The sequence below is a fragment of the Cephus cinctus genome, unplaced genomic scaffold (assembly GCF_000341935.2).
Source record: "Cephus cinctus unplaced genomic scaffold, Ccin1 Ccin1_scaffold0269, whole genome shotgun sequence".
Classification (NCBI taxonomy): Eukaryota; Metazoa; Arthropoda; class Insecta; order Hymenoptera; family Cephidae; genus Cephus; species Cephus cinctus.
The window spans coordinates 99,006-114,717 of NW_014332979.1; the positions used below are offsets into that span (position 1 = coordinate 99,006).

Sequence of the window (15,712 nt, forward strand, 5' to 3'; positions counted from 1 at the left end):
TGTTTGATTGTCATTTCTTACCAATTTAAAATTCATTGCTTAAGGCAATTCTACAATGCAATATAATAAGAAATAAGCAATAAGATTTTCATTTGATATTTACGTAATTCCATTGGATCCTCCAATCAAGGAGAAAATCGTTTTTAAAACCGAGCGTTTACTAAGTCTCTACGATTTTTATGACGTCCTGGACATAGCAACGATACGGAAGCGGTTGCTAGGGTCGCTAAGGATTTGACGGAGCACGAAACGTCATTGTCAAATGAGCCGTTCAGTGCACACATCGATTAACTCCATGAAACAAAAAGTTGAGAAATGCGATGAAGTAATATATATTGTAAATTACTTATTATTCAATGGCCAAAAAAATTGTGCCGTTTAATGGTGCTAATCTTTATTATTCAGGAAAGTTATTATAAATATAAAAAGTCATGACTATACCAAGTGCTTTGACACTTAAATTTAAGATTTTTCAAAAAGTGGAGTTAATCGATGTGTGCACTGAGCGGCTCAAATGTCATTACCTGTCACCTGTCATTACCAGCTATATAGACGAGGTCATTATCAATATCGTTAGAGAAATGAAATTTCTCTACGATAAAAGTCATTGTGACTTTAAAAATGAAGTAATGATTTACTTATCTGTATGAATAAACGCATACACATTTTTTTTTTATATTTATATATTGACAGATAATGACAGGTAAAAACGATTTTCTCCTTCTTGATTGGAGGATCCAATGGAATTACGTAAATATCAAATGAAGATCTTATTGCTTATTTCTTATTATATTGCATTGTAGAATGGCTTTTAATAACAATGTTTTCTAAATAACCGTAGTCGTATCAGCATTTAAATTGTAATATAGTACAGTTCTCTCTAATTTTTGTAAATACAAACTATTATGCAGAATAAGGTTTTTCGTATTTAGTATATCTAGTATTAACGATTTAATAAATACATTTTTTATTCATACAAAATTTTATAAAAACAGCTTCTTAAATACGTCTATAGTTATTGCTTTATTATTTATTTCTAAAAATGGAAAATTTTAATTAACCTTTACTCCTTACCGTCCACAAAAATCACATTGAGCCTACTACCGGTCTCTCAGACTGCTATTCGAACTCCACTCTTATTGCAATTGTGTAATCGCAAAGTATGTATTCATTATATAATTACACAATTATTTGGCATAAAAGAAAAGTTCATTCTACCGTTGTAACTTGGTGCAATTTGTTTATTTGACAGAATTCATGAACACTTTTGTTTGTCTTAACTATGGCTTTATAAAGTATCAAATACGTTACAATAGCGATTTTTCAGATCGGCAGTACGAAGTAAAGGTTAAAATTTGTTGATTTAAATATGCAATTTAAATATCCATAATGAGCATACCTTTTTATGAGTAACTTAGAGAATTAAATCAGGATGCAAAATATACGAACGGACACTTCTAATATATCGTACTTTTATTGCAATTAATTTTATTATAAATCTTGAATATCTTAAACTTTACGACTTTAAATATACAGTCTGAAAAAGATGACTCAATATTTATTACTAAGATAACAAATCCCAATCATGAAAGGGATAAATAAATGCACGTGATAATTGTACATTATTTTGCATTTGCTAACTAGTGATGTCAAATAATTGTAGAATAACCGCTATACAATACGGAAGGATTTACGTAACACTATACAATCTACTATTAAAACTTTATTTAATATAGATACACAATATAATTCATAACTGTGTTATATTTATAATATTTATTTACATGGTTGAATTTTTTGTATAATTGCATGAAAATAAAATTATTATAATAAACTATAAAACGAATCAAACAACAATTCATTTAGACGATCTGATTGGACATGATTTTTATAAACATTATTTGCCTGTGAGATTTTTTTCTCATAACGATACCTCGAGGAGCGAATGGCAAGAAGTTTTACATGTTATCTGAGCTGGCTTTCTCTAAGTTTCTTTCCCTTCAAACGCACGTCTTCTATCATTGGTAATTACAAATTATAATGGCACTTGACGCACTGACTTGTAGCTCACAATCGCGTCATTACGTATCATGTTTACAAAGACAGTTGTTCAACTCGATTTCTTAACTTTTTTAAAAGTTGCCGTGATTATCAAATCTTTGTCATTTCATGACGGCCAATTTGTAAAATACTTCAAATTCGGCAACTATTATGTATATAAATACTTTTTTTTACATGAAATTTGTAAGAGTTTTGTGATAGTTAAAGATAACAGGTTTTCTACATACAGATTACATCCAAATTATATCTAACCTTGCTAATAGTCGAACGATGCAAATTACAACAGTGGAACTTTGATACATAGAATTAAAAGCAACAGTAAGTTAACAGATAAATTAAAAACTGTGATTACTGACACAACAAGTTATACATATATAACGGACTTCCAAATGGATCGTTATAGATGTATAACAACACAAAAGTGTGCATAATCGACAATATAAACGTGAAAACTGTATGGGCATTTACAGACGAAGATAATTCAAAACTTTGTTTTGAATTATATTTATAACCGTATCAGAAATATGTTTTAAGAATTTTACTTTCTCTTAGACCTTATCCATTCTATTTTAAATGTATCTTTTATTAGACATGTTTAAAATCTATCTCAAGAATGGTTCTCATTTATCATCGTCCAAAACATCTTATGCAATGTAAATAAATGAGTAGTCTGGGTGGATAGAGTTGTCCTTTCAGTGCAAACATATAAGTAATGAAATCCCCCCCCCCTCTCGCGGCCAAAAAAACTTTTAATAACAGAGCACACCGTGAAATTGTGAGGACATATTGTACGCTGATGTTTTTCTATCTTATAAAAGACACTTGTTACACAGTAGATTCAACATCGTATTTTGATATAATGGTTCAAATAATGAATTTTGTTTTGGCATCTAAAGCGCACAAAATGAAAAAAAAAATAGAAAAAGATCAGCATCTCATGCAGCCCTCTTCATTATTATTTTCCACGCTCACATTCCACTTGCAATTTTTCTTAAGGAACAAATTTCTGGCGATCCGTTGTAAATATTTTCATAAGTCTACGACTTGAACTTGAAATGTATGTATTTATATAACCTTAAAATGACTGTTGCAGAAGCAAGTGATATTCACATGCAAAATTAATTTGTTCCAATCACATATTGGTAATTATTATATTGCATGCGTCCTTCGATCGTTATCATGAAAAGGTAACGTTCTAACAAGACACAAATCTGAGTCCATGTGACATATTTAGAACTATCCTCGAGACAATCGAGATAATTTCATGATTCGACCCGAAAACTGATTGGTAACCGTGACGAATCTCTCACATCAAGCTGAGATCCCGTAAGTCGCAAGAGTGTCGCGAATCAAGGGTCCAGTAACTGTAACCCTTGGAAACTTTTGATAGCAGGCTCAGTCAAAGAAAATTCTTTCGGTTTCCAAATCGTGCGCTCGTGTGGCCGAGTAGTCAACGATTAAGAATAATTATAAAAAAAATAGAACTCTGCCGCCACGTGGTTGGTGCTCATGATGATACAGGATGTGAAGAGCAGAGGGGCCCGTTTACTCCTCTGAAGTATTTAAAAATCATTATCCCAGCCAGAAATGTCGTCTGGAGGCGGTGGGTCAGAATCTGGTGGATACTCGTCAAAGTTGGTAGTGTCTATTGCATTTTGAACGCGAGGTTTTATAGGAGGTTCCAATGTTCGCAACCTCAAACCTTCCCAATTGAAACCATCAAACCATCTGAAATATACAAAGATATTTAACAATTGTTAAATAAAAATTTCATAAATTTATCTTAAAGCTTATCTTTTCTTCAGTTATGGCGTGTGCAGAAAATTAAATTAAATATTTAGTATATTTAATATTGTTTTTGTAGTGCGTAATTCAGAATATTAATGTGGCCACTTTTGTATTAGTATAATGTCGAATGATGTGATTTTTTAAATTAGTGTATATATACTCACTTGTGTTTTTGAATTTCGCTAATACCGCCTTTTTGGTAGCCTAGACGCTCTGCAGGGTTATCCCTGATAACAATTAATATGTCAAGTTGAAAATATAGCTTAAGTATGTTCCATATTCGTAATTTCATATATTTATACGCATATTGACGAATGCTCATAAATAACACACATATATAGTCGGTCCATGAGGTTCAGTTGAGGCCAATGTATGTTTCTGACAGATCGGAAACAATGAAATCTCTAGTGGTTCTGTAAGGTGGATGGCCCAGTCATCGGCCATGTACATACATACATACCAGTAATCATCAGTTGTGTTATAAATTATAATACTGTAGATTTTGCTCTAATCAAAGCACACACTGACGATTACGGGTATATGGACGATAATTGGGCCATACACCCTATACATTTTTTTTACAAAATATACAAATGCATAGTTTTACACTAAAATATATTTAATTTTTCTAATTTAGCATGTATATCCATGATTTTATGAAATGCCATGTATGATTTGCTGAAGATTGCATTATTGTGAACCGTCAAAGAAAGAAATTGAACTTATGGACCGACTATAGTATTTATCGCGTTGAAACTCACTGAGTACTAATTGTTTAATTTACTCTGTATTATGACTTATTGCAAGTGCTGAAATATGGTACTGATTGTCAATAATTAAATGGCAAATTACTGCAGTCTAGTAAAATCAGACAAAAGCAATATGGGACTATAATTGAACATGAGCATGTATACAAATGTCGCCAAAGACAAATTTTAACAAAATGCTAATAGATTCATCACGCTAAATTTTTAATGTGAATCTGTAACCACATTATTCAGTTATAACATGCAAACCGTGAAGTATTCAAGATGCGAAGAACTAGAGGGATTCAAAACACGTTTTTGGTCATTAATAAACATCATGTAGTTTACTATTAATATTTGAAGCTATCCTAAATAATGGTCGTCCTTGAGTTATTGAAGTCCCTGCCTATTGAATGTCATTCGTTGACCAAAAGCGTATTATTAATTAAGGTAATTATGACCTGTACCTGCATAGTTTTTTAATTAGTGCCGTTGCGTTACGCGTAATCGATCTAGGAAATTCGATAGCGTCAATTCCTTTCAAAATAATATTGTATGTCTTCATGGGATCAGCTCCCGTGAACGGAGGTGTACCAGTAAGCAGTTCAAACATCAATACACCTAGAGACCAGTAATCAGCACTAATATCGTGTCCTCTGTTCAATATCACTTCGGGTGCCACATATTCCGGTGTTCCACAGAACGTCCACGTTTTCCTTCCGTGATCTAGTCGTTTCGCAAAACCAAAGTCCACCAGTTTGACGTATCTGAGGAATGATAAAGCCATAATTATATTTACTTACTGACAGATTGCATACAGAGTCGTGAAGCTAAATAGAAAGTTATAAGCAGTGAAAAAGAAATAGGAATCTTCCCAAGAATGTAGAAGAGATGAGAAAGGTACGATATCTCAATGAGGTGAAAGTTACAATGAGGGTCCAGGAGTCTGTGATCAATTATCCAGAATGACTGAATAGACTTATACACAGCGGAACAACGTTATTGTGAAAGCTCTTGTGTAACCCACAAACTGTAATAAAAAATATTTACAGCCGAGGATAACAATATTCGTACAATAAGAAAGCCAAAGTAAAATTAACAATACATGTCTAGTTTCATTTTTTTTAAATCCAAACACGATAATTAATATTTATTCATATTAGAGTTTGAGTGTAATATAACACCAGACATGTTTAGATAATAATAATTAACAAATAACTTTACAGTTCATTTTACTTCGACCTTCTTATTAAACAAATAGGTACTTTTGCTCCTTATTATATTATCTGGATTGAATTGAAGAAAAATGATCAATCACTTTCCTAATCTAAGTGAAAGATTGACATACGTACAACAGTGAATACTCATTTTTTAAAGATGATTTTCGAAATATGAAAAGATAAACAGATGGATCTGTGTACATAAAAATATAATGTGTCGTTTTTCGGTTACATTAAATAAATTGAATATTTTGTATTTTAATTCTATCGGCTTCACGTTGAGAAATTTATGATGAATACGCGTCTTCGCGTAACCAACATATTATGTATTTTGCATATGATAGAGATCAATAAGCTTTAATGGACAATGGGCACTCACGCCGAAAGTCAGTTCGATCGGGCCCATTACCAGATTGAATTTTGACAATTGTTCTGAGTGATAGGATTTGTTATATGTATATATGATTAATACATTTGCTGCATGTAAAATGTTGCTCGTGTAGATTCCTGTGTGTCACGGGGTCATATATGCGTGATCTAATCTGGCTCTCTGTACCTTGCGAACCAACAATAGGTCTGTTCCATTGTGTATCTTGAAGACCTTTGGATCACTTTGCTACGTTTTCACATGTACCGTTTAAACAGAATTAATCAATGACATTAATCTATTTCTATTAAACCATACACGATACTAGTTAACTGAGTTTAAATCCATAATGGTAGAAATTTAGCGTAATATTCTAGAGAACTCGTAAGCTATTAACCCAGGCAACATTCTCTCATGCAATACGACTCAACCTATAGAATGACGCAACAGTGAAATTGAGAAACTGAGATGCGGGTTGATTCAAATGCTCGTAGAGCTTCAGCTGAACTCAAATTAGGAGTGAAATCAGATCATATTAGTACATATATTCGTTAACGTTTCCATATCTTAAATTTAAATTATAATATGAATCACCAATTTAATGGCATATGACAAAACCAAAGACTCTAATAAAGGAAATTCTCATCAAATGGAATATTCCACAATTTGAAAATAATCTTAATAGTATTACTTGACTTTAAACATAAAACACCTTGATAAACGATTCAAACAATGCAAAATATATCTGTCAGTAGAAGATGACAACGATGATTCTTCATTGCTTTCTCATTTTAATACAACGGTCACTTGCTGCGTATTATTGAGACTACTCGTAAAGATATTAGGAACGTACTCAGAGCTATTTGTTTTTTCCTCGCAGTAATAATTTAAACTATTATAGTTATCTCTTTTTTAAGAGGTCAAAATGCGTTCAGATCAAGTTTACGAACAACCCTATTGGCAAAGGAAATTACTATAAAGTCTATTACTAGCACTCAAAAGTGGATTAGATGCCATAGGCTTCGAAAACATATATTAGGCTTTCGACATGAGTTCCAGTTTGTGGGCACATCTTTATATAGTCTATAATATAAAGGAGCGTCGTACTTGAAACTGATGCCGACTGATGGCTATGTACATTATCATTTATTATTACTATGATAAAAAAAATAGATATATAATAAAACATTATGGAATACAAACCCTTGACTGTCTAATAAAAGATTTTCTGGTTTGAGATCCCTATATATAATGTTTCTTGAGTGAAGATAGTCGAAAGCTTCCACAACACAGGCCGTATAGAATCTGGTAGTGCTGTCATCAAAGTGACCCTTGTCCCTAAGGACCGTCCACAATTCTCCACCAAGACACGCTTCCATGAGCATATATAAATATTTCCGGTCCTTGAAGGTCTTGAAGAGTTTCACGACAAAGTCACAGTCGGCCTCGCCCATTATTCTCTTCTCGGACATAATGTGCTGTTGTTGTCTGGTTTCCACAATCTGGGACTTTTTCATTTGTTTCAGTGCAAATGATCTGCTGTTATCACCAGCTATTTGAACGAGCTCAACTCGACCAAATCCACCCACGCCGAGAGTTGCCAAAGGACGAAGATCCTGAAGTCTAAGATCCCTGAATTCCTCGTTGAGCCTGATAAAAAATATTTAATGATAAGTACTTCAAACGATCCTCCCGAAAAAGATTTATAATCTAAACAGCACTATACATAGACCAAAAAGTATTCAAAGCTATAACGGTTCTAGGAGGAAGAAGATCGTGGGAAGGCTCTTCATATTAGACGGCGAATTCTATACAATCTATACGGGAAAGGAGAAAGTGCAAGTGCTGCTATTTATAAGTCTGGTACCATCGTACACAAGGCTGAATATCAATGTTATCTTATTAGACAGATTTACGGGAATGTCTTGCATGAAAGAGAAATTGTACAAGTTGGTAATCTTTTTAAACGCTTCTTGCACGGTGTAATGAAAGAAAGTTAATTCGATTTTATTTTTTCTTCAAGACACATCTAGTTTAATAGAAACGTAGAACCATGCAGTTGTTTAGTCATGCCGCTACCTTCAACTTACTGTTAGTTGAGCAAACTCCAATCCTTGAGTAAGGCGTGAAACAATTTAATTATTGATTTAACGATGACTGCAGTTTCACGTTGATGAGATCATATATTAATAGTTAGGTTAGTATGACTAATTTTTCAAACAACGGTTAACGATCTTCCTGCACCATAGCACCAAGGAAATACTAATAAAGAGGGTTAGCCATGTTGGACCTTGTGTCTGATTGCTACTGGACACAGTTGGCACAAAAAACATGTATACTGGAGCCAGTAAAGAATTTCTGGAGGTACTCGCAATGCCATGCATTTCGTTTGAAACATGATATACACAAGAGCTGGTTCCTCTTTGTTAATATTTCCTCAGTGACTACAGTAATTCATTTTTCATCTGAAATGTTTGAATAATAAATATATGGATAAAGCACCTTCTGCGCTCTACAAGTTCATCCTTGTATCGCGTTCGAATCTCGTCGAGGGATGAAATCAATTGGTTGAATGTTTCTCGATCAATTACAAGACAGCTTACACCATCAGGATCATCCGCGACAATATTGGCTGTTCTTAGATCATCCCTGAAAATCAACCAGTCTGTTAATATTTATTGCAACTGTAAAACAATTTTTAAGTCTTGTACGGAACTCCACTCATTGCTGTTCTCGAGTGAAAATAATTCTTAAGTTTGTACTATTTCAAACAGTGAATTTTGAAAATGGATATATTTTTAATAATCTCAATCTTTAACAATATGAACATATACCTAAAGTATATGAATATCCAATAGTTCCAGTTGTATCCTGTATACGTGAACTCGTTGAAGGAACAATTTTTTAAACACGCGCACGCGGAGTTCAAAAATCCATGAACACGCTCTTTACAGTATATCGCGCGTCACATAAATAATTTAACACCATCGTTGGATAAATTATTACTCAAGAAATTTTAAGGTCGATTCGAAATAAATAATTTGAACGATCCTTCATATAAATCGGCTTTAAAAGTGAAAATTCTCAAGTTGTACGAATTTTAGTATTATAATATTAAGGGATAAAATGTATGACTTATAGCATTTGTAATATGAAAATTTAAAAAATATTTTTGAAATACTTACCCTTGCAACGCTTTTTCACCAAAGAAGTCGCCTTTGCTCAATGTTCTAATGTACTTTTCTTCAGTTGTGTCAGGCTGCTTAATGGTCACACGTACTTGGCCTCGACTAATGATGAAGAAGGTATCGCCCCGTGCGCCTTGTCTAATTATATAGTCACCATTGTTGTAGAATGTCTAAGAAAGTAAATACAAAAAAAATACATAATAATGCTAAACATTGGTGAAAAATACATATATCGAAGCGTGAGATTAATGCGAAATAACTGAAAGTATTATAATTTATGATCATGAAATTTTTAACACGCGCTTCGATGGAAATATGAATTTCCCAAGAAATTTAAAACTTATATACGATATCTATAAGTTCTGGCAGACATTAATAATCTATAAGCGGAAAATAAAAGGAAACTTTAATTCCATAATATGTGCACGTGCTGGCAGATAACCGGCAAAGTATCTCGATCGTTTTCTTAATGAATTTTGCTTAATAAATATTTGTCACTTGCATACTTATTTATTGAATAATAATTTAGCACGCTTATAACTATAATAATGGTAATTATGAAAATTTCGTACCTCTTCCAAAACGTCAGATATTTTGATAAGCGTTTCCTCTGGTAAATTCTTGAAAATAGGAACACTGTAACAAAGATAAATGACAATTTATCATATTGTTATTATAAAAATGACCGGTAATAATGATCTTATTATATATTCTTATACACTTTTTACCGAGCTATACGAATCGTTACGTCAGTTTTGGAAAAGTTCCTTTACCTCTATTTTTGACTGGTTATACATCATCACTTTGCGTTGTCATTCAGTCTGCTAATGACTATCTAATTATGGACGACCAAACTATGTATCTTTACTGACCGATTTTTTCTCTATCTTTGAAATATTGAATTGCTACTGAGAAATGTCATTTACAGTCTACAAATTACACCGAATTTAACAATTTGCCGAAAAAAAAAAAAAAAAATGAACCATTTTTTTCGCACAATTTTTCAATACCTTATATATAATTATACCGCAGAAATACGTAAGATTTTAACATGACAAACTGATACTGATGCTATTTCCATGTGCGGATAATTCAAGTTCAGGCGCAAGATTCTCAAGACGCAAAATGAAGGAATACTGAGAAAATAGAAAAATGAGTAAACGTCAAGGCGACGATGCCGTTGATCATCCCGTCTATTTATACAGCTGGCTCAACCCCGTTGAAAGAAAGTGGAGCGTCCTCGATTTATTATTTCTGGCTTGTCAATTTACCGTGCCAGACCTTGTGGCACCGTCGTTTCCCAAATAATGGAGTCTATAACTCTCCATACTATTTCAGTACCAACTCTTTTTAATGGCTTTTTAAGAGGTAAGCTCCAACGAACTTTTTCTTTCAGTTTTTCCTCCACCACAGGACATAACACGGATCACAGCAAATTTCTCATTAATTGACACGTGATACCTATACTTACACAATTTAATTATTTACTCTGTTCTAATAACATTACCTATATAAATGAGTATCGAATCATGAATAATTCATTGCATGGAACTAAATTCATCCAAAATCACTTGGCGGCCCAAGTCTATCTAACTGTCCGTAGAGGCTTAATATTTTTCGTGTCAATGAAACAGCGAGTCACATATGATTGAATTCTGTTAAAAACGAAGTAAACGATTTTTTTTTAAATAAAAATATGAGTACGTTAAAGATGCCGTACTTGGATTACAAGCTCAGACGAATATCATACCTTTTTAAGAAGTCGGTGTATTCCGCCTGTCTAGAGAGGCCAGTTCTCATCATAATCGTTTGGAAACATTGTCTATCTATTGCCCATAATTGGCAATCCGTCGCTGCCGTTATGGTTGCTGTTCTCTTGCAGTTATAGAGGATGGCCAATTCACCAAGTACTTTTCCAGGTGCTAGGGTACTCAGGTATTTTCCATCTCTCGAAACTTCCACCTTGCCCTCTGTTTCAAAATAAGGAGAAAAATGTTACGAAAAGTGTAAATAATACATTTGTTAATTACAACTGATTATACATAACATTTATAACATCATCGTGAGAAATCTCTTTTGAATCGTCCGAAAGTTAGCATTACTACTGATATGTAATTTACCGATATGAGAGATTTTAGCCGAACAGCTAAGATAAAGAAAAAATAAAATTGACATAAGAGACAGCCAGAAAAATGCCATGAGTAAGGTATTTTTTGTTCGTAAGAATATATTATATTGAATAAAATATTTTTACGAAATTTCAAAGTAGCTACGTTCAAGGTCGAAGCAGTTCGTCTAATCTTAACCAGCATGAAAGGTTTTATATAAGAATAATTGAACTCAATATTCTGCACTGAGCTTTCAACTGACTTTTAAATAGATTTCAATGACGCGCGCGATAATTTGAATTTACATTTTTGGTTACGATTACTTCCACTTCATTAATGTTAATTTAGTTTGCTGATGCACATTTGAAAAATTCATTCCAATATACTATTAATAGATGAATCGAGAACTCGTATAAGCATTAATAAACTATTACGAAGTAACAGTAAATTATCAAGATATACCAGTTCAACCTTCGCCACTTGACATTTCAGATTCTTCATTCGACAAACTGCGAATAGTGAATGTCATTTGAGTTGCATGATATTCATAAAGACCGTTTCTGAAAGGACAACGCGTAGCGGAAAGTTCATGATGATCATGTTTTATCTGATTTTAACCATTCATTCCATACGTTACATGATATCATTGACAATGCAAATCAAATCATTACTTTTTGGAATTATTAGAAAAAGCCATACAATACCACAATATACATAGAAAATATCTAAGTGATAAGTTGATACATTCTATAAATGATATTCGCATAGTAGTACATACTGGAAAAAGAAAAGCAAAATATTTGTTTGGGCTATGATTTTCGTCCTATTTTCTATTATTTATCCTGAATTATATAATTTGCATAATATGGCTTAGCCATCTGCACGTGGTGCATAGAATAAAACTGTTTTTCGAATATGGAATCGACATAGCATATCTTTCATAAAGTAAGACAAAACTATTAGTATCAGTATATAAATTGTATAATAAAAGAAGTTCGTTGACTTAAAATAAATTTAAGTAAAGGTATTTTTAAGGCTGCAGCTAGATAATTTCACGTGTGTATTCACGCAGGCGTATAGAATAAGGACATTAGAAGCATAAGAGCTTTCCAACTATTATACACCTTTATGCTATAATTAATTATTGAAATTCGAATTCACTCCAAACATAGCGCGATTGTATCGCAGAATACAAAGCAGAGTTATTATAAGACACCTAACGTAACCACCGAAGGGTAAAACCAAAAAATCCAAATTAATAAATTTGACAACAAAACTGTCTATAATAACCTTGATTTGCACACCGTGGTAAAATCGAGACATACTCAATGTATTTTTACAATGTAAAATTGTATGGCCATATGCATCGAAATATTATAGAATATCAGGGAGGTTCATGCTATAAATAAAATAGACAAAATTTCCTAAGAAGCGAACGTTCAAATTAGCCACCTAGTTGCAAACAGACTTTGTCCCTCCCAGCCAAAGAAAATAAATGGAAGATCTTTCAGTTTCCGGAGACAACCATCAGCTGACGCCTGGACAGTAGCTACTTTGACTATTAATCGATGAAACAAACATCCAGCAATATCGTAATCTCAATTATTTGCATTAACAAAAAATATACTGAAATAAATATCTATCTTAAGAAACTACAGAGATGATAACATACGACTGTTTATCGTATAAGGTAGAGCGATGTGATAAAGTGTATTCTCCTAGATCTATATGTAGTGTATAACGCGTTTTTTTTATTTTGCATTAATATTCGATAAATGAAAAAATAATTAAACGCAACAAAAAGTTTTCTTAAGAAAAAATAAGAACTGAAGATCAATACTGAAGATGGTGTACACGTAATACTGAACTGTTATTAATTTCTGACTAAATGCAATCATAAGAATTGATATAAGACCACTTTGTCTGTTACTAACCGATATGCCAGTATTTTCTATCTAATGGTGTTGTCAGTTGAAAAATAATTTGTAAAATGTTCCCCGAGGTTAAATTCGATTTCATTCGAAGATGCATAATGATAAATCATGTATCATTATATAATTCATCTATCTACTTTAATTATATCTATATTGAATTATAATATATCATTATTAATTCATACTCATAAATCGTCTATTTCTGAAATGTCAGGGTCGAAGACGTTCATTTATACTTTCAGGTAAAGTGCCTATCAAGTAAGATCTATGAAATCTTCGTGAAATTGGCAATTATTTTTATTAAAATAATATTGTTAACGATTAAGATAAATTTTTAATAAATTTCAATCGCGAATTCGATATTATAAGAATTAATGAAACGCGACTGTGTAAATCATGTCTGAGTATATCTTATGTAATATCCGAGACCGTGTAAGAACATGGATCTTTATGCACACTCGAACGTATCAAAAATTGTATACGATTCGCTTAAGGTTGACGATCGAGTTGTGGGGATAAAGATAAGAGGGGTGGCTCATATGGTTTTCCATTGTATGACGTCATCGCTACCAACGTACTATTACAATAATTACGATTATCTAAAATTTAATTGCAACGAATAAATAATATATATTATATACTTTTGAAGATTATATATAAAAGAACGAAATCTGGCTACGTCGTGTCGAAGCTTCGAATATTTGTGTCTCGAAATTGGAACCACGTGATACCTGTAGATCGCCGTGAAGTCTCGTGGTATCTCGCAGCCATGCCGATTCATCTTTTTCTTTGAGGTTAGGATGGAAATTATATAAAATATGTGATAAATTGTATATTCCACGTGAATAAAAAGAATACGCATGCCCTACGCGTGCTCGTCGAATCAGATTCTTTTGCATTCGATTTTTCCACGTTTCGTCTTTGTTGCTCGCAGCTGATTTTCTTTACGATTTCCCTAATATTTTTCGTGACTTTTCATCAATTTGTCACCCTGGAATATGATTGCATAATCTAATCCTTGGGGTAACAAAAAATTTGACATTTTTACTTATCCTGTCAACAACCTTAACACAGTTATATAGAAAATAAAAGAACTAATATACATTTTGAAGTGCTTCCAATGATAATTCTAAGACCCAGTTATGTATTGCGATACGTAATTACGGATATATTGTTTCCAATGACGCTGCTGACATTTTTAGGTCATTTGTAATTCACAGGTTCAACCTGATTGCCTCCAGTAGCTGTTTCAAAGTCTATTTCACGGAGAAAAGCGTAATACCGTATAACCGTATGTACTGTAAGGTTGTGATTAGCTGAGCGTGACTCCAATAATTCCGTTTAGTTCCTTGCGTCAATGTGGGTTGCGTTCTTCTTGGTGGAGTAGCCATTACAAAAATGAAGTACGCGTTTATACATAAGTAAAGGGGAAATCGTGATTGATCTATGTACGTGGACAGGCAACGTTCGAAACGAGAAAATCTCCTTACTACGTTATGAATGCGTGAAAACTACTATTAATAAACTTGCATGTCCGGATTAAAGTATTTTATTAAGATCTCGGTGGATTTGAATGGAACTTAATTTGACAACTAATCCTTGAAAAAAAAAAAATACAAAACGAAATACAGTGATTTAACAGACAACCGAAATTAACATAGCTGTCATCGCGACAGTCGACAAGCATTTTCTTAAACTGTGTAGACTCAAAATTGTTGATAACTATTCAAAGAGCACCTCAAAAAGTGCATTTTTTTCGAAGACTTTAAGTTTGACGAATACGGTAATTGAGATATTCAGTCATGGAAATTTTACTTTCCATAGATTTTGCTTTTGGAGAATCATCTGAATGTACACAAACTTCAACTACAGCTCTACCTCGATCAATAGACGTAACGAGTTATTATAACGCACATTAGTTTTTTTAAATTCTTCAAAACCCAGACATTAAATAATATCTGGTAGACTGCCAAAAAATAAAAATTAAAAAGTTTACATACACTCACATATAAAAGTCTTTGCCCAAAGGCCATACAATGTATAATTGAATTTTGCTAAATACTTTTGCACGTTACTGTATGTGCGTTGAGTAAGTTATTAGTGAGCGTTGCAAATTCTGATAGAGATTGTAACATTTAAATATCAGTAGAATTTTAAAAATATATTTAAAAAAAGATAACGCGATAAGTCGGCCTATATTATTTAACAAAACAAAATGTGAGACAAAAAGTGTAAAACAAAATACGATTTAATTAAAAAATCAGGTCATCAATCTATTTGCACCCGTAGGGTGGGTTATT

General features: G+C 32.7%; 1 protein-coding gene across 3 annotated transcripts in view; it reads right to left on the reverse strand.

Annotated features, from left to right (window-relative positions):
• Positions 1-943: 943 nt before the first annotated feature.
• LOC107265986 (cGMP-dependent protein kinase, isozyme 2 forms cD4/T1/T3A/T3B) overlaps positions 944-15,712 on the reverse strand; it is a 52,230-nt gene continuing 37,461 nt past the window's right edge. For all 3 annotated transcript variants that reach the window (XM_015735991.2, XM_015735993.2, XM_015735994.2), the window contains 8 exons: positions 11,121-11,340; positions 9,943-10,006; positions 9,368-9,540; positions 8,685-8,831; positions 7,386-7,832; positions 5,063-5,362; positions 4,014-4,076; positions 944-3,789 (listed from right to left, as the gene is read on the reverse strand). In XM_015735991.2, the coding sequence (XP_015591477.1) occupies positions 3,624-3,789; positions 4,014-4,076; positions 5,063-5,362; positions 7,386-7,832; positions 8,685-8,831; positions 9,368-9,540; positions 9,943-10,006; positions 11,121-11,340 (1,580 nt within the window). In that variant the 3' untranslated portion in view covers positions 944-3,623. The remainder of the gene's footprint in view (positions 3,790-4,013; positions 4,077-5,062; positions 5,363-7,385; positions 7,833-8,684; positions 8,832-9,367; positions 9,541-9,942; positions 10,007-11,120; positions 11,341-15,712) is intronic.